General features: G+C 40.9%; 1 protein-coding gene across 4 annotated transcripts in view; it reads right to left on the reverse strand.

The window, feature by feature from the left end:
• The window catches only part of LOC127568334 (homeobox protein Meis1), a 196,956-nt gene that overhangs the window by 155,708 nt on the left and 17,405 nt on the right, over window positions 1-23,843 (reverse strand). For all 4 annotated transcript variants that reach the window (XM_052011954.1, XM_052011953.1, XM_052011956.1 and 1 more), the window contains exon 7: window positions 8,523-8,631. In XM_052011954.1, coding sequence (XP_051867914.1) covers window positions 8,523-8,631 — 109 coding nt within the window. The remainder of the gene's footprint in view (window positions 1-8,522; window positions 8,632-23,843) is intronic.

Genomic DNA, 23,843 nt, shown 5'->3' on the forward strand with positions numbered 1-23,843 from the left:
TGCAGCAAATGTTGGGGTGAAAGTACTCCCACAGAATAGTTAGGCAGGGAGACTGTAATAGTGAGGATCAGCATGGAATGAGAAATAAGTAAAAGAAATGGATGGATGAAATCATTTCCCAAAGTGTCCAGTCAGTGGTTAAAGTAGGTATGTAATCTCCACTTGTAAGTATCCCACAGAGCCCTCCTGTAGAATATGGCAATAATTCTGCCAAAAGAATGTTGGAGTACTGTTCACTGTCGTGGTTTTCATATTATAAAAATAATATAGAACACAAGAAAAATGCAGAAAAAGTTGGAGTTGTCAAGAAATTCATCCCAGGTCAGGAGCACTACAGAGGCAGAGTGTAACATGCTGATACTTCTACATAGTACGTCTTGGGTTGCTGACCTAGGGTGAATATCTAAGAACTAATGATGCTGCTGTAATAGTGAAGAAGCTACAGTCAGGAAAGATCGAGCAAGCTAAGGCCCTAAGAAAAAACAGGACTAGGATAGCAGACGATAAAACTTGATAAGAGATTTTAATAATGATGTCAGAGAGGAGAGAGCATAATTGTCTTGTAGGAGTCCAAAATAAGGGAGCTTCAGTATAAAATTGCTGCTAAATGATTACATTAAGAATTTGTGAGGTATTTTCTGTACACACAGAATGTGAGAATGAGAAGCCCATTGCCTCAGGGAGGAGAAAGCGACTATGTGTTAAGAGGAGACCTGATGCGTTTGTGAGGGAGGAGGAAATAAAGGGAACATGTGATTAGAGTGGGAGGATTCTGAAGCGGAATATAAAAGCTAGCACGGCCAGGTTGGGATGAATGGCCTGCTTTCTGTCCTGTAGATTCTGTGTACAGAAAAGCTCAACTCAAGCACCTGATTGACCCTCTCCCTCAATACATTTTGGGAGGACTGAGTTCCAGATTTCCTCAAGCCTTTGTTTGAAGGAACACTTCCTGGCATCAATTCTGAACATCAAGCTCTAAGGTTAATATAAAACGCAGGTCAACCATGATCTGACTGAATAGAGGCAGGGACTCAGAGGGCAGAAATGACACAGACTGGTCCTACATGCTGATTTGGGAGTTTGCCTGGTCTATCAAGAAAGAGGGGTTAAAGTGGGGGTTGAAGCAGTCCCCACCTTCCTTTAATGTGGTTATTAAAGATATGCTGCCAAAAAACATTTGTTGGGCTATGGTATACTGTTTGTGGGTGAATTAATAATCATTCTACAACTCCTGGCATTGAATTCTCCAGGATGCAGTCAACTGTTGTTTAGTAGATTAACAGAGAGATACTAATCTGAAGCTCGCACTTCCATTTTAGCATTCAGTCTTGGTATTCAGTAACGTTCCAGCAGCTCAATTCTATATTTCACACCAGCAAAATCTCTCTAAGTGGCTTTTGTGGAAGATTTTCTGGAAAATGCAATTTTACAGATCCACAGATGCTCACTGAATAGGGGACTAAATATCTAAATTATGGACTAGAGTACCATGAAGGATGAACTGTGAGCATAAGCGGAAAATTCAGGAACTCATTTGAAGAATATTCATAGTTCATATTTGGGGGTCTAGCATTTGCATATCAAGTTCCTTAATCCCTCACTGTAAAAACTGTATACCAGATTCTCATCTACTATAACCTCCGATATAAGACATTCCAAGCTTAATTTTTTAAAAATCAAGTAAATACCATTTCCATGAACTATGTAACTGCATCACTCCCAACAAGCCTCAGGGAGAGGAATGCTCATTTCTGATATGCACAGAACTTAGCTGTGTTCCGAATTACTTTTAAATATTTGAACTTAAGGATTAGTATTGCCATTGCACTTCCATTAACAATTGGGTAATGATGAGTTTAACTTGCAACTCAATGAAACAAACAGCAAGCACACCCTTTGAATAAGGGGATGTAGTAGGGATAGAAACTGGTGGGATAAGATTCTCTGTACCTGTTTACATGCTCAGGGCACTACAGAGTGCTGCCCAAGATTAGCCCTCGGACCTTACCTTAACTAGTCGAGCAATCTGTTGCTGCCACATGCACTTCTTTCGGTCAGCTGAGCATTCTGGTGCCTTCCAATCATGGCAGCAGACCATAGAGTAACAGAGTATAACAGCACGGAAGCAGGTCCTTCAGCCCAACTCGTCTATGCTGACCAAGGTGCCCAACTAAGCTTGTCCCCTTTGCCATGTTTGGCCCATATCCCTCTAAACCTTTCCTATCCATATAGTTATTGTACGTTATTGTACCCACCTCAACCACTTCCATTGGCAGCTCATTCCATATACATACCACCCTCATGTGTAAAAAAGTTGCCCCTCAAGATTCTATTAAATCTTTCCCCTCTCACCTTAAACCTATGCCCTCTAGTTTTTGGTTCCCTTTCCCTTGGAAAAAGACAGTGTGCATTCACCCTGCTTATGCCCCTCATGATTTCATACACCTGTATAAGAATAAAGTTCTACCGACCCACTTCTCCCTATAACTCAGGCCCTCGAGTCCCAAGGTATGTTCTGGCAGAATGGTTGGGGAATGCTGTTGGAGAACAGTGGAAAGGTGGGTGGGAAGGCACGGTGGTGGAGGCAAACAGAGGCCAGCAGTGGTCTGCAGTAATGCCAAGAGGGTCATTCTATCTTCTCAGACTCAGCATACCTTATTTATTAGATCCTAACTTTTTGAAGATGCTCTTCTGTTCACTAGTTCACCAATGGTGAAACAGGTCTGAGAGGCTGAATGGCCTCTTCCTGCTCCTAGGTCCCTTGATACTACACATGTACAATAGATTTTGATAGACGTGGTAGACACGGGAGATGTAAAGGAATTGGACCACGTGGCACTTCCTTGTAGGTAACAGAGGCATTGCTATAAGCACAGAGCACAGACTTATCAGGAAATACCACAATCACTAAAATTCACTGTAACTCTCTTATTATGTAATAGTTTGCAACATACTAAGCAGCAAAGGCCGGTTGCCTGCTGGGAAGCTGTGACTGGCTGGTGCCCTGTCTGTCTTCCTTCAGATCCAAGGTCATGTTGAGCTGAAACAATCACATGACAATGGCAGCAGTAAAAGGTCAATCAAGACAGGCTTAAGCATCCACAGTCAGAATGACCTTCTAAGCTTGTGACAAATTGCCATCAGTCGATGTCTGCTAATGACAACCGCACTCATGGTGATCAATTGTTTTTTTTTAAATGATCAAAAGCTTGCTTAAAGGGCAGTCCATTTCACCTCTGTCCTTGCTTCATGGAAAAAGCCTTTTTTTCCCCCTCCTGTTTGCTGGACCTACAAAATAACCAGTCAGAAAACATCCTTTCTCCTTCAAAGCCTTCAGGCCTCGGCCATAGTTCAAAAGCACACAGGCCTCTGGGTGTGTTGGGTGAAAAGTGAAGCATTCAAGCCTTGCTGGTACCATAGGTTATTATGTTATGCAGCTTAAAATTGGTGGCCAAGTGCATGGATGGATGCCCATTAATGGTCTTGTTGACCCAATAATTTCTGTGAGGTTTCAATGGTACCCCTTTTGTTAACTCTATATCACTATTGAAGTCTTTCAGGGTTATGGGCCATGAGAATATCCTTTTATCTTATACCTGCTTCTTCTTCCCAACAGGAACCACTTTCATCTATTACTTTATGCCCACAGCCATGTATATGCTCTATTCCACTTCATCCTGTGATTATCAAATGAGACATGGCCACACCAGCACTGTGGGAAGTAACCATGGGCCAAGAACAGCACTCAGCTCCAACCGGCCCGCTTTCCTGGCTTGACCAGCATTGGCCTGCTGCAGCTGGTTCTCCACCTCTGCTGGGTCACACCCTCATCCCTGACCCACCGTGTCGTATTTTGGTGTATTTTAATATTTCACTTTTAATTCATCTGCAGATGTCTCCCAGCCCCACTCCGGTCACAGCAGGAAAAGGCCTTTAGTCGTACATTTTCAAAATGTGTCGCTTTGAAAGACTCACCAGAACTGGAGTGTTGATTACTGAATATTGAGCAGATAAAAGTGAAGCATGGTGACTGTGCCCAGTCTCTCCACCCTTCCCTCCTCCTTCACCTTCTTTTAAAATAATCTCCAGGTAAATGCGATAAAATTAAGTTGCCTTTCAAGTTTTTTTTTAAATAAGCATGTCCCTACTGGTGTAATTTACTCACTGTAAGATTTTAAACCTGTTTTTGGCTGAAGCACATTCACAATGTTTGTACTGTAACACATTGAGTTCAGTGATGCTAAAGAGAGAGGTTGCAACATTTGGGTTGGGAGTGTGCTAATAAAGTGACCCAAACTAGAGGCCAAGAATACAATACTAATAAATCCATGAGAGAATTCCTTTATTCGCAGGGTATCAGAATGCAAGTCTCTCCACCAATAGAATGTTTTCAGCCCAGGTGATATCACCCTTCTATCTTAGAAGGCTAGAAGTTTTCAAAAGGAACTAGTTGACCACATGAGAGAAGTAGGAATAGAGAGAGATGTTGAAAGGGTGAGGTGAGGTGGAACAGACAGAGTCTTGTAGAGTATAAACATCAGCACAGTTTAGTTGGTACGCCTGCCTATTGCTGTAAATTCAACATACTACTACAGATAATTGTAAATAAACCATACTTGTAATCCTTGCAGTAGTTTCTGATTAAAATAATTAATTGATGAGAATGAACCTTTTCCAACTATTAACAACAAGGACAAGTGTTGATGTTTCTTGTTTTGATAATGATGAACCATGAAAAAATTGTGACATCAGTCTCAGATTTCAACAAATCTGAATTGCTCGCTTTGTAAATCATAAGGTCCTTGATGCTCTATAAATTGCTTACAAGTTGTCTAAAAGTGGGATGGAGGCATAGTTGGATGGGGGGCGCAGAAATCAGTGTGGGGATAGGGCCACACTCCAGCCTAGTGATAATTGGAAGAATGTGAAAAATGAAGTGTCAAGATTGGTCAATAAAGAGCAAAGGTCAAGGGGAACTGCAGCCGAAACTCTGTACAAAATGTGCTCATTAAGCCATCCAATCAGAGTGTTCCTTCCCACCTATCCCATTACTCATTAGACATCTGGCTGCTTCTGTGCCGCTTCTGTGCTGTTATTCCTTTCTTCATCTAAAAAAGCAAGCTACTATCTCCAGTAAATCGTTGCTCAGTCACCTGGAACATAATGTGGACCCTTTCCCTCATCTAGCCAGCTTCACAGGGCCTGAAACAGCCGTCTTAATGTCCTCTTCAATAATAAATGGAGTTGCTTTTTGGCTCCGGTTTATCACACTCACACGCTCGCACACACAAATCACATAAACACTGCATACTGCACACAGGTAAACACACACAAACACACACACACACACACACACACAAACACTGCATACTGCACACAGGCAAACACACACACATACACACACACACAGGCAAACACACACAGGCAAACACACACACACACACACACACAAACAAACACATAAACACTGCATACTGCACACAGAAAAGCATGTAATACTTATCTCGTACACATTGCAACACACACCTCAAATCCATCACCAGTGTTTATGGTGGTTTAACCCTAGTCTGCAATCATTCAGGTAAAAAAAGATGGAAAAAATTCTTCTGTGCTATAAAAGCACATACATATGGAACTGCAAACTAGTTTTCTAAGGGCCTAAATTACAAAAAGCAGTAGATCCAAAGTGCCATGTACAATAAAATAAGCCTTGCATGCCTAAACACACACAAAGGCCTTTCCCCCTGCTAGGGCTGCCTTTGTAGAACCTGTGGAGGAAGTCTGAGTCAGATGGGCTACAACTCTCAGGAGCTGGAGTATGCAGTGAACTGGAGTTTTGGGGGGGTGGAGGGTGTGGAGAAAGTGGTGGGAAATGTTGACTGATTCGATATTCAGAGAGAAGGCCACTGTTGACTTGCACTGATGGAGTGACAAGAGAAGCATTGGCAGGTAAAAAGGCATTTGGAGATGGGACATCCAAGGATAGAGAATGTCAGTGGAAAAGCAATGGAGATAAGCAAAATTGTGGAATAGGCCATCCAGGGCATAAGGCAGCATCAGGGGCATGGATGGAGGTGTCAGACATGTGATTGGGTGGGGGGTGGGGGCAGTCTCAAAATTAGATGGTGAGGGGTCAGACACACACCCAAGTACTGGGGGATCTGACCCATAGTAGACAGACATGGAGACGAATGGTGATAGACTGAACATCAAGATACATATTTGAAGGAGAATCTACCAGCAGGCATCCTTCAAACTTCCACTTAAGGACTGCCTGAGTTTGCCATTCATGGGTTTCAAATCAGCAAAAGTGCCTTGCCCAAGTGACATGGTTGTCTTATACACAGAGGACTCAGTTGTATTGATAAAGTGTGCAGGACAAACACCAAGAACTCCATCATGTTTTCCAGCCCAACCAGTAAAATCAGACTGGACAAAGCACTGGAGAAATATTTTCTCCAAAATGCTCCAAAATACTCTTCAAAATACATTGCCAACTGTCCATCTTGTCCATATTTTTAACAAGCTAAAATACTGGGGCAGATACCCTATGTTTAAGCAAATTACAAACCAATCCATTTAACAGCTTTCTAATCTATTCGTATACAATGTAGTTTGGAATTTTTTTCATAGCATTGTTCTGTCTTGTGATAACACAAATTTAGCTCGCTTTTTGATTTAGTTAGTTCATTAAAAATTAATTTAAAAGAAAGCAGTATGTTTGGTTAAACCAATAAACCTTTTACAAGTCGTTCGTTCAAATGCGAGTTGTTACATTTTGTTTAAAAGCAAATTTAGAGGCTAAAAGATTACTCATTTGCTCCCTGCAACTTGCGAGAATTTTAAATTCAAAGTTTTTTTTGCTTTCAGTTTATCACTGATATTGCAATGCTCCTCTCAATCCGTGCCATTACACAAATCAGTGTAAGTCACATCTTCACACATACTCAAATTGTATATATGTGACAAAGTATCAGGCTATCATGGCAGGCTAACTATATTGAATAGCAAACTTTTCTCCAGTATTTAGTTACATTTTTTAATTAGTTTTAAAATTATTAATAAATGACATCTATTCCATAATAGAGATTAGGTTTACTCAAAGAGTTCAGGAACAATCAATGTGATCACAACAATAATGTGACAGCCACTGTCTGTGTTATATAGGTTACAGTATCATCTGGGCATTAGTTCCTCTTGTATTCCACTAATACGAGTGAGTACTAAAGCTAACAATAGCTATTGTAGCCAGCAATTACGATGCTAAATAGTGTGGTACTTGAAGAACTATAACTTACAAGCTACAGATTGAGAACTGGGAAGAGGCAGTTAGATAAATAGCTTAAAAAACAAACTACTGGAGGAACTCAGCAGGTCAGGTACCATCTACAGAGAGAAATAGACAGTTGACGATTCGGGTCGAGATCCTTCATCTGAACTGATGCTCACTGAAGTTTAGAAGAATGAGATGATTTCATTGAAAGAAGTAAAATTCTAAACAGGATTGACAGGATAGATGCTAAGTGGAGTATAGATCGGAGAGGCACTGTCTCAGAGTAACAGGCTATTTAGAACTCAGAAATTTCTTCACCCAGACGATAAAGAATCTTAGACATTTTCCGTAGGGCTGTGGATGCTCAGTCATTGAGTACCTTCAAGGCCAAGATCAATAAGAGTCTTGGACAGGAAGGGGATTGTGTGATATGGGAACTGGATGCAAAAGTGGTCCTCAGATAGATGATTGGTATGAGCTTATTGATTGGCAAAAAGAATCCACAGCCTACTTCTATTTCTTACAATATGTGGCAATGCTGTTGAACCGTTGCATACAAGTCGTATGCACCCATATTATTTCCATTAAAATTCATGTCAGACATGGAACTGTAGCCTACCCTGCCATCCATCCCAACTAAGTAAACGAACAGTGCACAGCAGTTCAATTAAGAAGCCAATTTGATCCTTAATGTTATCTAATCCTTAGAGAAGTAATAAAGTGAAGTATAAAACTGGCTTGAGCTGGCCCCATTAGCCAAGGGGAAAAAACACAGTGAACATTTCCCCCTTCTTCCACCCTTGATTGCTGTGTAAATTTTCACAGTCTAATTTCCAAACCCTTGTCTCCCCACCCTTCCTTCCTGTCAGTCTTGGCTCACTTGGTAGCGCTCTCACGTCTTGGATGGTTGTGGGTTTGCCTTGTTCCAGAGACAAGCACAGAAGTCCAGGGCTGACACTGCAGGAGTGTTGGACGGTCAGGTGCGATGCTTCAGATGGAACATTAAACTAATGACTGAATGTTCCTCCCATGGACGGTAAAGATCCCATGACACAACGTCAGGAAAAGCAGAGAGGTAATCCCAATGCCCTGGCCAACATTTATCCTTACACCATCATTAAAAACAGGTTAGCTGCTCATTATCACATTGCTATTTGATGGAGCTTCTCAACTCTTTAGCGAGAGGGAGTTCCACTAGTTATTTCATTAACAGCCATATCAAGTTGGCAGCCATCAAGTGGTCTCTTACCTTGTTCACTGCTGTTATCCCCACTGTGTGATGTATGTCCCCCGCTGGAGGGTCCTGGTGTCCCACCTGAGCGCGTTGATGCTGTGTCATCATGATCTCTGTTCCAAGTCTGGGGGAGGGAATGACACTGATAAGGGAGCTGAAAGCTGAATGCTGACCAACATCACTACATTGTACCTTAGCTCAGGCAAAAGACATGGACAGAAAGCACTTCCTATTCTTCTGTGACACTTTCGGGCCATTGGATGGAGCATCAATGTGTCATTTGTTTGGTGTGCACGCAGCTCCGTACACCTCAGTCTGCCTCAGTGAGTCATCGGGAGCATTGCTGATATCAGGTGTGCATCAACTTTCAGTTGCTAGTACAGCTCCAGCACTTCACTGAATGAAATGAGGAAAAGTTAAAGGACTTCCTGGCAGCTAGTGTGATGGGGCACACACACCAGTGTGAATCAAATCTCCTTCCCATCCTCACAAGGAGCGAAAGACCTGTCCCACCACCTTTCAAGGGCAATGAGAGATGGGCAACAAATGGCCTTCTCAGCAAGGCCCACATCCTGAAAAATGAAAACAAAAAGCAAAGTCCCATCCAGAGGCTTGAGCAGAAAAATCTAGGCTGATGGTCCAATGCAACACCAAAGAAGTGTCTATCATCTTTCAGATGGGGTCTTATATTAAGGCCCCACCTCCTCTCTCAGGTGGACATGAAGGATCACAGAACACTGGGAGTCATGCCTTGATCTCTCTTTACACGCATTGTGGACACCATCACTCTCACACATCATGTGCAATTGTTCTTCAATTATATATAATTGTACATTTAAATACTGGGTCACCTTTCCGAGTATCAGCTTCGTTTTGTCTGATTACACCTCTGTGAAGAATGTTGGGTGTTTTTCTTCAATTAAAGATGCCATTCAAATGCAAATTGTTGCTGTCACTGTATTGCTTGTCCATTATCTTTCATTCTTTCATCCTTTTGTCCTATTCTACCATATATGAAAGTCAAGCTTTAGCCTTTATACAGTCACTGAGGATCCATGACTGTAGCAGATACAAAATAGCATCAGTCCAGTCCTCATTATTACAACAGAACTATAGGGCATAATTTAAAAGACCCTCATCCTTTAAGTATTAGAATGCCCAATAATAAAGTTGTCTTTGCATTTCCATTACTGATACACATTTCCAAACCAATTTTATACTTAATCTAGGTTATCACAGAGGGAAGTTATTATGTGCCCACAGAAGAATATAAAGTTATGAGAGGCATAGATAGGGTAGTCAAGAGTCTTTTCCAGGGTGGAAATATCAAATACTAGACGAACTCATAGCTTTAAGGTGAGAGGGGAAAAGTTTAAAGGAGATTTACGAGGCATTTTTTGTTTTACATAAAGAGTGGTAGGTGCCTGGAACACGCTGCCAAGGGAAGTGGTAGAAGCAGGTACGAGAGCAATGTTTAAGAGGCATTAGACAGGCACATGAATGGGTAGGGAATGGAGGATACGGAGCATGTGCAGGCAGATGTGTAGTTCAAACTGGCATCATGGTCAGTGAGCTGAAGGCCTGTTCCTGTATATTCTATGTTCTAAGTTTGCAGTGATATGGCTAAAATGACATGAATCATTTCAAGATACAATTACAGTTATGTCAATTTATACAGAACAAAAACACAAAAGGGTCAGCAACGTGTGACAACTGGCCTTTTATTTTATGAATTTCTCTCTCTCGCCTGATATTATTTCTCCTTCTATTACATCCCATTTCCTCTGACTAAAGGACAGGTATCTATTGAACACAGTCACCAATGCCAGTTTTGAACCAGTGTTTGGATGACATGCAGAATGCCACTGCTACACTGGATACACTGTTTTCCTGTGGGGAAGTAGCTTGTTGTTATTTTGAAAAGAAAACCCAATCAAGACTAGGCACTCACTGCAAGACTATTATTCTTTTTTTTCCCAGTTAGCCGCACCCATCCAGGCAATAAAAGCAGCTTTCCCAAGCAGCTGACTACCTTTCTGGCAACAAATTAAAAGCTAAACTTTCGGCCATTTTTTAATGTTCTTTGGCGGAAAATGAAAACAGAGTGCAGCCTGTAGGTGGTGATTTGCACAGGAGCTTATAAAGCACTTGTAAGGCCTTAACATTTGAACAGATATGTAGTCCAACTACTATGACAGTAATGTTTAACCCATTACTAGCTCAGTGATTTACTGCAAGTGGTTTTGGTCCTAAGGGTACTTTATGCTGAAGCGCGGTTTTAAATGACATTCAGAACTACATATAGGTTAATAGTATCAAAGTGATTTTGTTTAATTTGGGCACTTTAATGGCAAGAGAGTGCCACTGATTGCAGATGTACAGTTGTTCTGCATTGGTGGAAGTTTCAAGTGTGAAGCTTGGGGACTTCAGAGCAATAATACCATTGGAAATTTGCACTTTCTTGGGTAGCCTCCAATTACACCTCTGCCAAGCTGAAAATGCACAGGTTTTAGTGAGGAACTAGAAGGGGAGGAGGGCTAAGTAAGCAGAGACTGAGAACCTCCACTGAAGTGTTGCTCTCCCTGAAATGATTTGGGAATTGATCGTAACGCGAGCCCCTCTGGTTAGGAATCAGATGATTGTTATGGCCTTGACCACTCCTTCCACAGTGAGCCCACAGTCTCTCTCATGGGTTGGAGCTTTAACCTTTCCTGTTGAGCAGAATAGCATTGCAGAAAGCAACAGGGCCTAGTTTTGCATTTAATCTGCTACCTAAGCAGAGGTCAGGTACCCTGGCTCATCCATTGGACCATCCCGGCAGCTCAACAACCTGAGATCTGGAGCAGCCCACCTTCAGTGAAAACAGTTAGGCTGCCCTGCAGTACTGATGAAATTGGGGTATCACCACTCCCATCTCTCAGGATCAGAACACCCTTTCCCACCATCCACCTCTTAAGTGGCAGGAACATTCACAAACCCCATTCCCAACTGCAACTCTTGTCCACTGGGACTGGAAGACTAAAGAGGCATATTGGAGGGGGGGTGAGGCAACCGATGTTAAAATCTCCCAATAGTCACAGCATAGAATGCCAGGCCGATTCTGTGGAGTTAAAATTCATCCTTTAATGTCTGTGCATCGCAAGTAGAGTTTACAGCACTCTTAACCTATAATTATTTATTGTGTAGGTCAGAGATTTGTGCAGCTTTTCAGGGATAAGGATTTGTTACTTTTGTAAATAGTACAACCAACTAGTTGGCAAAGGTAATCCATCAATTCTCATACAAATTAAACTACAAGAAATGATGCAGGACACCACTGTGTAAGCTTCTCGTGATGTTGGCATTAATTGGACTTGTTTCTTCTGACACAAAATTTGCAGAAAGGTGCTGCTATTACTGGTTTGCATATCTAGGCTAATGATAAAAGGGGTTAAACAGGTTTAGTTATGAGGACAGGTTGCACAGACAAGGCTTATAGCCCTTGAGTTTAGAAGATTAAAAGATGAGCTAACTGAGGTTTCAAGACGATTAAAGGAATTAATAGGGTAGATGAAGGAAACTATTCCCTTTGATGGTGGTCAGTGGGGAGGGGCTATAGTGAGTGGGGGAGGGGGTGTGTGTGCGTGTGTGTATGGGGGGGGGGGGGGGGGGGTGTGGTATGGGTGCTTCCAGAATAACATACAAGTTTAAAATTAGAGCTTAGACATTCATAGCAACATCAGGAAGTACTTCTTCACACAAAGTGCAGTGGAGTCAGAGCAAGAAGCTCTTGAGTCTCTGAGGGAATTGAAAATATCAGAACTAATATTTATAGATTTTTGTTAGGCAAGGGTCTTGAGGGTTTTAGAATGAAGACAGGTTATAGAGAGTCACAGAGTCACACTGCATGGAAACAGGCCCAACAGTCAACTGAGTGCAGACCAACTATGATCACTAAGCTACACTAATCCCATTTTATTTTCCCCACAGGTATGTGGGGCTAAGATACAACTCAGCAAGTGACCTAAATGGTAGAACCGGCAGGGATGGCTGAAAGGCCTCCTATTGTTCCTATTTTTTTTTCCACATGGACTACTCAAGAGCATATTTGCTTTACAAACCAACAACTTTATGGATATGGTAGTATAGCGGTTAAATTACTGGATTAGTACCATGAGGCCTGGACCACTGATCCAGAGACATGAATGTGAATCCCACCATGACAGCTGGAGAATGTAAATTCAAGTAATTAAATAAATCTGGAATAAAAACCTAGCATCAGTAATGGTAATCATAAACACATCTGGTTCACAAATGTTCATCAGGGAAGGAAATCTGCCATCCTTATAGCATCTGGCCTATGTGTGACTCCAGAGCCACCAATTCAGTTGACAGTTTGGCTGACTCAGTCCAGGAGACATTAGGGACAGAAAACAAATGCTGGCATTGCCAGCAATATCCTCAGAATATATTAAGGAAAGAAAATAATCAGGAAGATAGCCTAGCCTTAACAATAAGATTAACAACACTGAGAATTAAGACTAGTGGAACTGAAATAATAATTTAAGTTTGAGCTTGTTCATTTATAAAGCAGCCTCCTATCTCTGTAGTACTTTTCACAACCCCAGCAAGTTCTAAAGCCAGAGGTAATGAGGGAAATGTGACAATGAATTTGCACATTTCAAGCTCCCACAGTCATGTGAATATGGCCAGATAATCTCTTTAAGTGACTTTGGTTGAGACGTAGATATTAACCAGGTCACCAAAAGAACTCCTCTGCACTTCTTCAAAATGGTGCCAAGGATCATTTAAGTCAATCTGAGAGAGCAGACTAAGACGCATTTTAACAATGGCACTACCAACATGGCAGCACTCTCACAACACTGCGCAGAACTGCCAGCTTAGATCTTTGTGCTCTAGTCTTTGGAGAGGGGAATGCACCCATAACTTTCTGATTCAAGAGGTGACACCACTATCCCCTGATCCATGACACTTAACAACACAGGAGCATGTTGTCTTCAGCCACAAAATGGTAACAATATTTAAGGACTGATTGTGGCATAAAATTGCAAGAGTTGAAATGAATTACAGACAAGGACAGGGGATTTAAAAATGGCTTCATGGTGAAAGCAGGTTTAGGCAAGTCATTTGTGAGTCAGTGTTTGCTGATTTGTGTATAGCTAATGGACCAGGCCTGGGTTGAACAAAAACAAGGGCTCGCATGGGCTCTGTATGCTCAGCTCATACCCAGGCACCTTGTACTATGGAGCAGAAAACAGATGCTACTGCTTATCACTGGGTATGTTTCAAACTTGCATTGAAATATGAAAAAAACAGTTGTAAATTAAATTTCGGGAGGAATAAAAACAATTATAGCGTGCTCTCCTCCTACATCTGCACTTCGTCACAAGAACAAAAATAATCTAATTAACTTTCGGAACATGCTCTTAAAATGCAGCGGTAAGTTTTCAGTCCAAACTGAAATGGCACTATATGTAAAGGGTAAACCTACATCGGGCAAATTATCATTTAATATCAGATTAAGGAACAATAATTCAACTATTTTTGAAAAGTTAATAAAACATCTCGCTTCTTTGATGCAAGCAGTGTTGACTCCCTTTTTTCAGTTCCCAGTCTCATCATGTCTGACCACAGTAAATATGCGCTGGAGCGTATATTCACAATGGATTTATAATGTAAGCAAGTTACTACATGGTTAAAATTTGAATCACTGAAGCTGGACTTGTATTATACGTCACTGTTCACAACCATTGTACCTTCAAATAATCTGGTGTAGTTTCATGTGGTCACTGTTACAATGTAGTTCAGCACTTGTACAAAGCAAGGTCCCCATGCAGCAATGTGATAATGACTGGATAACCAGTTTTAAGCAAGTTTTATTGAACAATAATTATTGGACAAACACAAAGGATAACTCATCTACTCTTCCAATAGATAGTATTGCAGGATTCTTTACAGAGTACCAATATAATCTCTCAATAGGAGAATAACAGCTTTAATACAGCATTCCATCAGTGCTACATTAGCGTGTCAGGCTAGGTTTTGTGTTCAAGTCCCTGTAGAAGGAACCCACATCCTTCTAACTCACAGATAAGATGTCACCAACTGAACCACAGCTGACACTGCATTAAGATGATGATTTAGAATTTGTTGCGTCATGTTTTGGATTATTTCAAAACAATCAACCACCTTCTTCAGTCTTATTGTCATAGACAGTTTATTATTACTTTGAATAAACATTTTCTACATCATCCATGAAAGGGATGAGCAGCAATTCAATAATCCTCTCATTCTGGAAGATCGTCTTGGTAAAGGATCTCTTCCTTCAGTCATTGCTATTTAGTAAACACTTTTTATTAACAAGGTAGGGGATGACTTGCTGTTCAAACAGATATTCTCTTTAAAAGAATGTTGGAATAACAACATGCTTGTATTTTAAAACATTTCTATTACCCATACATTTTAAGACATCCCAGCCCTGAACTCTCTGCAATTAGCATAAATCATTTGGGTTTTCAGAAATGCAAACATTAAGGTTCTGAGGTGAGTAAATTCAAATTTTAAGATAATGGACTGACAACGTATACATTTGTGTGGTTAGTGCCAATTTACAGAACTTCCCATTGGATTAGTGCCCACATACAATCCCTTCAAGGAGGGGGATCCTTTGTTCATGTCAGAACTTTTTTCCTTAGGAGATATTGCTTATTTGCAGGAATTCCATCCTGAAGGAACTAGGAGTCACTTCTGTTTATCTCTTTATTGCTTTATTGCTGATTTTGTTTTGTTTTTAAGTACCATACAAACATCCATCCAAGAAGATAAAACCATTCCAGGCAGATTTCTATCTGCCCACAAGTTGAAAAATCTGTTTGTGGCATGTGTGTGATGTGTGTTTGCTGTCGTGAACACTGGGTTACTAGCATCTATACTAGCCAAGAGTAGGGGAATGAAAATACCGACCCAGGTTCACACATAGTTTTGTGCTTGCCCTGGGGACAAACTCTTATTTGAGCTGTGTGGAAAAGGGAGATGATGACAATGCCATAAATATCAAATGCTGTTGTCACAAAGGAGAAGCAGAGACTTTATGGGTTGGCTTTTATTTGCTGCAGTTGCTGATTCAACTATCTTAACATTGCACCTCATGGGATGTTTGACCACTAAACATCATGCTCATTTTTCATTTTAAAAGTGCCTAACAAATGCCCGCACACACTTTTAAACAAAGCAATCTGCTGATGGTAAGACGAAATATTAACAGGTGACAAAAAATGCCATTGAAAGGCTTGATGCTGAAAGCAATTGAAAATAAGCTGCTGTTGCATCGTGAACACATATTCAGTGTGTGCAGGGTTAAAGTATTTATTGTCAGCTTGCACCATTGCTAGTTTTAAAAGGGGGACTTGTTTATTCAGAGCTCTGTAGAAAGAATAGTACAGCACTCAGGGGACTGACAATACCAGGCACAAAGCCTCAACATGTAAAAGGATGTTTTTCTATCTGCTACAAATCCCACTTGAAAATATAATTAGAAGGAGAAAATGGCAAACTATTGCATTAACTATAATTGAACAGAAGACCAGAAAGGCATGTGGGAGGTTGCAGAGACCCAGGGGAGTTCCGGGATACACCAGATTCTAGAAGTGACATCTCCAGGGCACTCTCATTCCATTTATTCTTTCCCTTACTACTCTTGTTGATTGGCAATACAACTTGTAATTAATAGAAAAGCTGAATATAATATGAAAAAATATGGGAAACAGACTGGTCTCGGCAGAAAAAAAGCTTTATTAACCAGATTAAGTGTATGACTTCAAAAAAGGTTGCTTAAAAGAACTATGCAATGATTCACTGTCAACTATATCCACTGCCACACAACGGGGCTGACATATTCACTATCCCTTAATGAGCTGCTCCGATTTATTTGTCTCTTCCTACTCTTTTCCCCTCCCCCTCCTCCCTTTTCTCTCTCTCTAATACTGGATGCAGGCTAATTCAATGCTTAATTGTTTAGTAAATTCAATTTTCCACATTCTATTCTTCGTAGCCTTCACCAAGGTTCTTAAATCTTCCACCCCTGAGCACCGGGTGCAGCATTTGTGAAACTGAGCATACCTTTTTTACATCACTATTTTTCTCCTCCACCACTTAATTCACCATGAAAAGATTTTCCTTGCTGGAAATTCCGATTCCGCTATGATCTGTGAGGCATTCCGATTCATTGCATTTTCATTGTGTTGGGTCTTAGATGCTGGGCACCCCCCTTTTCACACAGCTATCTCCACATTATACAGGCGACCATGCAAGAAATGTTGGATTCCATCTCAGCTTATTACAATTTCTGCTACAGTCCCTCTCTAGTGTGATCTCAGAAATGGACAAAATATTTATATCTTTTATAAATACGTGAGAAGTCATTTTGAACTGGAGCATTCACACAACTAACTGATCGCTGCATGGCACAACTAAAACTATAATCACTCTTTCACGGCCCAGTTTATGCTAAGTGTAATTACAGTTGAGAAAACATTAAACGCTGCTTTCCATTCTACCTTAGGCAACTGTTTGTATTCAAAGCGACTTTATTAACACCATTCTGTTACAATGAAATGCCACAGAATCAATGGTTTGAGAACATTTGTAACATTTCAGCAAACCTAAGTCTTTGAAGGGAGAAACAATGAGCCTCATTCTCACAGAAGGACAAATGGACAGGGAAGATTTGTAATGGGACGTATCAGACTTCCCATCAGTGACAGCGCAGGAAAGCCAGTATTAAACTTAAAGGAAGGCGACTGCAAATCAGTTTTGAAGCCTCTAAATTTTTCTCTTGTTTGTGGGACAAAAGCAGAGAGCAGGGATACTGAAGAAAGCTGTTAGTCCAAGTGACGGTGTTTTGTAAAACAAATTATACACCCTTTCTCCCCACCCCACCCCAACCCCCACCCACCTCCACCACCCAAGGATCAAAACCTTCTGTCCAAAGTGACACAGGGTTTCAAACCTGGTCTGGATTACAAAACAGCAAAAAGAAAATCTCCTAATTTTAAGAGAAGCAATGCTGCTTAACTTATTGTAGCATTCTCTATTCCACTGTATGCAACCAAAACATGCCCAATTAACCAGGAAACAGAACAGGCAAATGGATTTTCATTTAACTCTGTATAAACCTTTAACTGTGTCAAACGTGCATTTGTGTGTGTATATATAAAAAGGAGAATCAAACTATTTCATTCTGCACAGAAATGGTCTGCTGTTTTGCTCTTGGAATGATTTACCCCAAGAAACTGGTTTCTGATTTTCAGTGCATATGATTTGTAGTTTAAGTTCCAATATTAACTTTAGGTATTCAACAGATTGCTTCACTTTGAATACTCATTTTTTACCCAGTTATGATTTTAGACCAATTGCGTGATTTACTTTGCTAATTATAGATTTGAATCCCATCTTTGAAACTTCTTGTTTAGTTTAGGTTTTGCCTGGTGAGTGAACACAGACTGAAGTGACCACACTATCTAAACTAAATCCAGGGTCACTTGGGATGGCAGCACATCGAGGGCAGAAAATTATGAATTTTCTTTACCATTTTATTAATACATTACAATTGGAAGACCAAAGTGAATAGAACTTGCATGAATGCACTGTCACACTATCGAGGCACATTCAGATTCACGAGCACTAGTGCCGTGGGACACTGCACTGATAAATGGTGTGCGGTCCAGCTGCATGTGGAGGATATTGTGTTCAGGGTTTTAAGAGCTCAGCCAAATGTATTAAGCATTCTTCTGTCCTGTGTCCTCTCTCCCATCTCCTCATTGCACCTCTCCATCCCCACCACAATCTTCTCCGTTTCCCTTCTGATATCTTTCTCCTGTCCCCCCTCCCTGCCTTGCTGCCCCCCCTTCACTCCAAACTCCTGCACTTCTTCCAACTCTCCCATCTCAAGATTATGTCCCCTTCCCACTCTAAACCCTGATTAGTGGCAAGCTCTGGCAAAAACAGCGAGCGGTAGGCATTAAATGCACTCCACACCATGGGCTGTGGGCTCCAGGAAGCTCTGTGCACTGGTGCAACCTTGTGCCTGCATGCAGAAGTTTGGTGGGGTCGCTTGGCTCCCCAATATGGATGAATGACTGCACTGTTTCAGGCTGGCTACCATTCAGCACAACAGCCTCTCACTTCTAGACCTATTCTATTGCCTAGGATATGCTTCCTGAAACCGGGGACACTTCTGGCAATATTGTTTGCTCTACTGGGAACTGTGTCTGGAAGATGGAGACATATAGCTATTCTAATACAGCAGAATGCAGGGATAAGATAGATAAACACATTGGGAATAGGAAGCAGTGCTGATATAGAGTTAGGTGAAGAGGAAGAGGCACATGCAGCTCAAATACCAAAAAGATCGAATGAACATTTTGTATGCTGTATATTCTCTGGATAAACTTGACAGGAATTGCTGCTTTACCACCAACAGTGTAGAATGTACTTGGAGATCAAAAGGCAATTGTCAGAAAACACTGCCACAATGCTGTTGGGGAGGGAGCTTCAGGATTCAGACCCAATGACCGTGGGGGAGCAGTGATTCATTTCCAAATCAGTACGGAGAAAGACTTGGTGGGGAACCTGCAGGTGGTGGTGTTCCCTGCACCTGAGGCCCTTGTCCTTCTTGTGGGCAGAACAGGCAACAAAAAGCAGTGCATTTTGTAGATTTCAGCTGTGTAATTCGCTCATATAAATAATTCAACATATAATGAATTTTAAAATCAATATTTGTTTATGATATTTTAATTTCTCCCTTGATCTTCATCCATTTCAATCTTTCTGTTCTGCACTATAATGTGTTTAAATTGTTATTTAAAAATAATGCCTTTCACTTTCTGCTTTGCTGCCTGTGAGAACTCTTTAAAGTTATCAATTGTTTCACATTGCTTGATGGCATTATTGTTGGACACCAGAGGATCCTTGGAGCTGACACCAACATCAACCAATGCCAGCAAAGGGGAGCTCCACCCCTCAGAGAGTGCTTGATGTTTCTGCATTCAGCTCTCTTCAAGGTCAGCGACTGTATCACCTCTTTACCAACAACTGCAAAATCTAAACAAAAAGTGCAGGAAAAATAGTGTTGCCGGAAGTGTTTGCTGTTTGACAGATCTAGCTTTATACGCTGAAGGGGTCAAGGTATGAGAGAAGGAAGAAAGGAAGGTACAAAATATAACCAGAGGTAAAGATACAACTTAAAGCAGTTCACTCAAAACCCATCAGAATGATTAGAACTAATCATTATATAAAAGGGTAATTAAGTGAAGAACATAAGCACAATTTATCCAACTAATATCATGAGCCTTTGCTTTTCCAAGAATGTAGGAACACAAGAAATTGGAGCAGGAACAGGTCATTTGGCCCTCCGTCATTCATTAAGATCAAGGCCGATTATCTCCCTCAATGCCATTTTCTATCACCACATCCTTGATTTTCTTAATATTCAGAAATCGACTGATCACTTTTTTTTGCAATCAATGACTGAGCCCCCACAACTGTCTGGGACAGGGAATTCCAAAGATTCATACTCTGAAAATACTCCTTGTCTCAGGCTAAATGGCCTACCCCTTCTTCTGAGACCGACTCCTAGATCACAGTTCCTCAGACAGAAGAAACACCTTTGGTGCATTCAGCCTGTTGAGTCCGAGTTTCAATGAGATCTCTCATTCCTCTAAGTGCTAGAGAGTACATGCTGGGGCTACTCAATCCCTCCTCATGCAACACACTTGCGTTCCCTGAAATAAGTCAAGTGAGTCCTCATTGAAAACCTTCTGTGGTGGGTATATCCTTTCCTATGTAAAGAAATCAATAGTCTAGGTGTGGTTACATCAAATCCCTATATAATTGCACTAAAACATCTTTACGCCTGTACTCACATCTCTCACAATAAGGCCAACATTTCACTTGCCTTCCAAATCACTTGTTGGCATTCAGTGACTTGTGTACAAGGACATCTAGGACCTTTTGAACATTAACATTACCCAATATTTCATCATTCAAAAATGCTCTTCTTTTCTGTGGTGTGCACCAAAGTGGATAAGAACCAAATTTAAATTACTTGTAAATCTAGGATAAAACAGAAAAGGCTAGAAACACTGAACTGATGGAGGGTCTTCAACTCAAACACTGACTGTTTCTCTTTCTGCAGATGCTGCCTAACCTGCCGTGTGTTTCTAGCATTTTCAGTTTTAATTTTAGATTTCCTGAAAGTGCAATTTTTTGATTTTCAAATAACTTGATAATGAAATTTGATTTATTTGATCATTTCTGATAACCATGAAATATTCAGCATTTAAGCATTTCCTTACTTCGATCTGCCAGCAATTGTCACTTTGTCCGAGTTTCCACTTTAACGATCTAAGTTACCATCATAGCAACTGTTTGAGCCTCAGCAGGTGAGGCAGTAAAATGACGAGGGGTTATATTTTCCCCTTTGAATGAAAACAAGAGCAGTGCTTGTTTTCCAGCGTAATTTACAACCCACTTACAAACTCCTGTGACCTACAGTTTTGAAACACGCACTTCCCAAGAATATGATTTTATGACTGTTATCAAAAAAAAGTAACAGCTAATCAAGATGCACCTTTATGTATGACCATTTAACACTTAACAAACAGCTACCTAGCCAACTAACCAATATAATGTCAGACAGTTGTCATTCCAGCTGTTTCAGTGTACAAGTCTGTGCGGGGGGGGGGGGGGGGGGGGGGGGGGGGGGGGGGGGGGGGGGGGGGGGGGGGGGGGGGGGGGGGGGGGGGGAAACAGCTTAAAATCGTGAAACCCTTGACTTACTGATGAGGCTCTGAGTTTATCAGTACCCTCTCAAAGGGTATTAACACACAGAGGACATCATTCAAATATGAAATGAGCCATCATGAGTACTAATACGTCACTGAAAGAATTAGTCAAGTGGCAGTCACTTAGGAGGAACTGGCTGGAGGTGTGAGCGGAAACATACAGAGGAACAAGAAAGAGGTTTGCCCTAGAATTCTGAGGCACTGAAAAGATGCTTCAAACATGAGCTCCACGGTGGGCCAGTGATGGTTTTCCAATAAATTTCTGTTGCATAGAGCACATAAAGTGGTGGCACAAGATAAAACTTCTCGGCTGCTGTTGTTTAAGAGATATACAAAAACAATCTGTCAAGACTTGAGGAAATCTTAGCAAGGATAAAGAACTGGCACCGGACATATGGCCCTGTATATCACATAATACATGTCATGACTACAGATGAGAAAGTAATGCAGAAAGGAAGTTTCTTGAGTAAACTCAATAAACAGTGGAATTTGCATCAATGACAACAAATCCCAACCAATAAGTACTTTTGAAGTGTGGTCATTGTTGTATTAGGAAGCACAGCGTCCAATTTGTGCGCAGAAAGGTGTCACACACAGCAATGAGATAATGATGTGTTGTTAATTGACCTATAAAGATTGCCCTGGACAACAGTGCGAACCTCCCTGCCATCCTTCAAGATGATGCCATGAGACCATTAACATCCACCTGAGAGAATAGACGTCACATTGGAAGAATGAAATATTGGTCATGGCAATGTTCCCTCAGTACTGCACTGGACATGTCTGCCTGGATTTTGTGCACAAGTCTCTGCGGTGGGACAAACCCATATCCTTTGTAAATCTGAGACTATAGTGCTAGCACTAACTCATGGCCAACACAGAATCCCCACTTTGATTAATGAAGAGCTTCACACACAGTGTAGTGCAAGTGGTAAATCCTGTGTAAAAAATAACTCAGCCCATACCAAACAACAGTAGTTGCATAATTTTGCAGCAGATGATCTAGAAGAATTGGGACTGAGGAATTGAAGAGGTGTGTGCAACCAAAGGTATATTAACCACTATCTTTGCATAATTTCTTGTATCAATGCATTCATGAACAGTAGTTCTATAGAGCAAAGTAGAAGTGACTACAAAGAAAGTTGCTAAGAAAGATCTAACAATCTGTGACATGAATCTGTGGCCCCCTTTCTGATGTCTTTTGTCATCAGGAGTCAGCTCAAGAGGTTCCTAGATAACCAGCAGCTGCGATATTATCAAACTGGTTGAACAGCCAGTCGTATTAAGAATTAAACAAAAAATTAAGAATGAAAGATAAGCACAATTTTAGCTAATACTTTAAACAATTCACAGTTAGTAAAATAAAGATTGGAACATATTCATTGATTAAGGTAGAGGTTGAAATATCACAAATAAACCTTAATTAAAATCTATTTTACAATCCATTATGTTTTGAAATATTTATGCAATGAAATTTACAGAAATAAAATTACTGTTTTAGGGACAGAGAACTTGCAAAATTGTAATTATGACTTAATATTCCATCTAAAACTGACTTAGACTTCATGCAACAAATCAAACATTTTCAATGTATTTTACAGCAAGACTAGTTTGTAAATACAGAAGATCTTGTCAATTTAACTTGACTTCAGTCATAAAGGTTGAAAAGCAATGCAGCCTTTGGACAGTTGGTATCACTCAGAGCAAACTTTGGGATTGCAATATTAAACATTGCTTGTGTGAAAATCTCACAACCACTGGTGCAACGGCAGCAAATACTATTTCACTGTCACCATAACTCCAAATCCAAGCTACAAAGCAAGTACTGCCAATGTTCTAGCTATTCTCTGCAAGAACCTGCTGTACCTGAAAACACCACTCTTCTGAGCATTATCATTATTCCCAATGAACCAGACAATACCAAAGTTAGTGCACTGGAACAGACTGTAAAGACGAGAATAAAGCACAACGAAAGGCACTGAACATTGGTGGGACAAGACTGCCAGGTACTAGGATTGATATGGGGCCAATTAGTACCTGCTGAGAATCTGCTTCTAGGTCATGTGGATCATCTTTGCAATGAGGAGGCCATTTGCTCCATGCTCACTGCTTTGGATGATGGCCTGAGTTACACAGTCCATTACATTCAACACTGGGCCATTGATTGTACGTACTTCATCCTAACTCTGAGCTTGTGGCCGCACCTGTGGTATTTGCGTAGAGACCTGAGTTACACAGGCCAAAGCCACAGCATAGGCATCCCTCATGAATGCTCGCCTTGTTGCTATAGTGACTTTGAGGTCTAAAATTCAAGGAAGAAAATTCCAACGTAGACCCCTTCAACTTCCCTGGAGAATTGTTACAGCCAGCCATGAGAGTTTCCAAGATCAATATGCATTATGATGAGATGCCCTCTGCCAGTAATGTATGGAAAGTAGTATAACATAGCTCATTGGGCCTCATGTCAATGCTCACCCTACAGATGTGCACAGTT

Source organism: Pristis pectinata, chromosome 3 (genome assembly GCF_009764475.1).
Source record: "Pristis pectinata isolate sPriPec2 chromosome 3, sPriPec2.1.pri, whole genome shotgun sequence".
NCBI classification, from domain to species: domain Eukaryota; kingdom Metazoa; phylum Chordata; class Chondrichthyes; order Rhinopristiformes; family Pristidae; genus Pristis; species Pristis pectinata.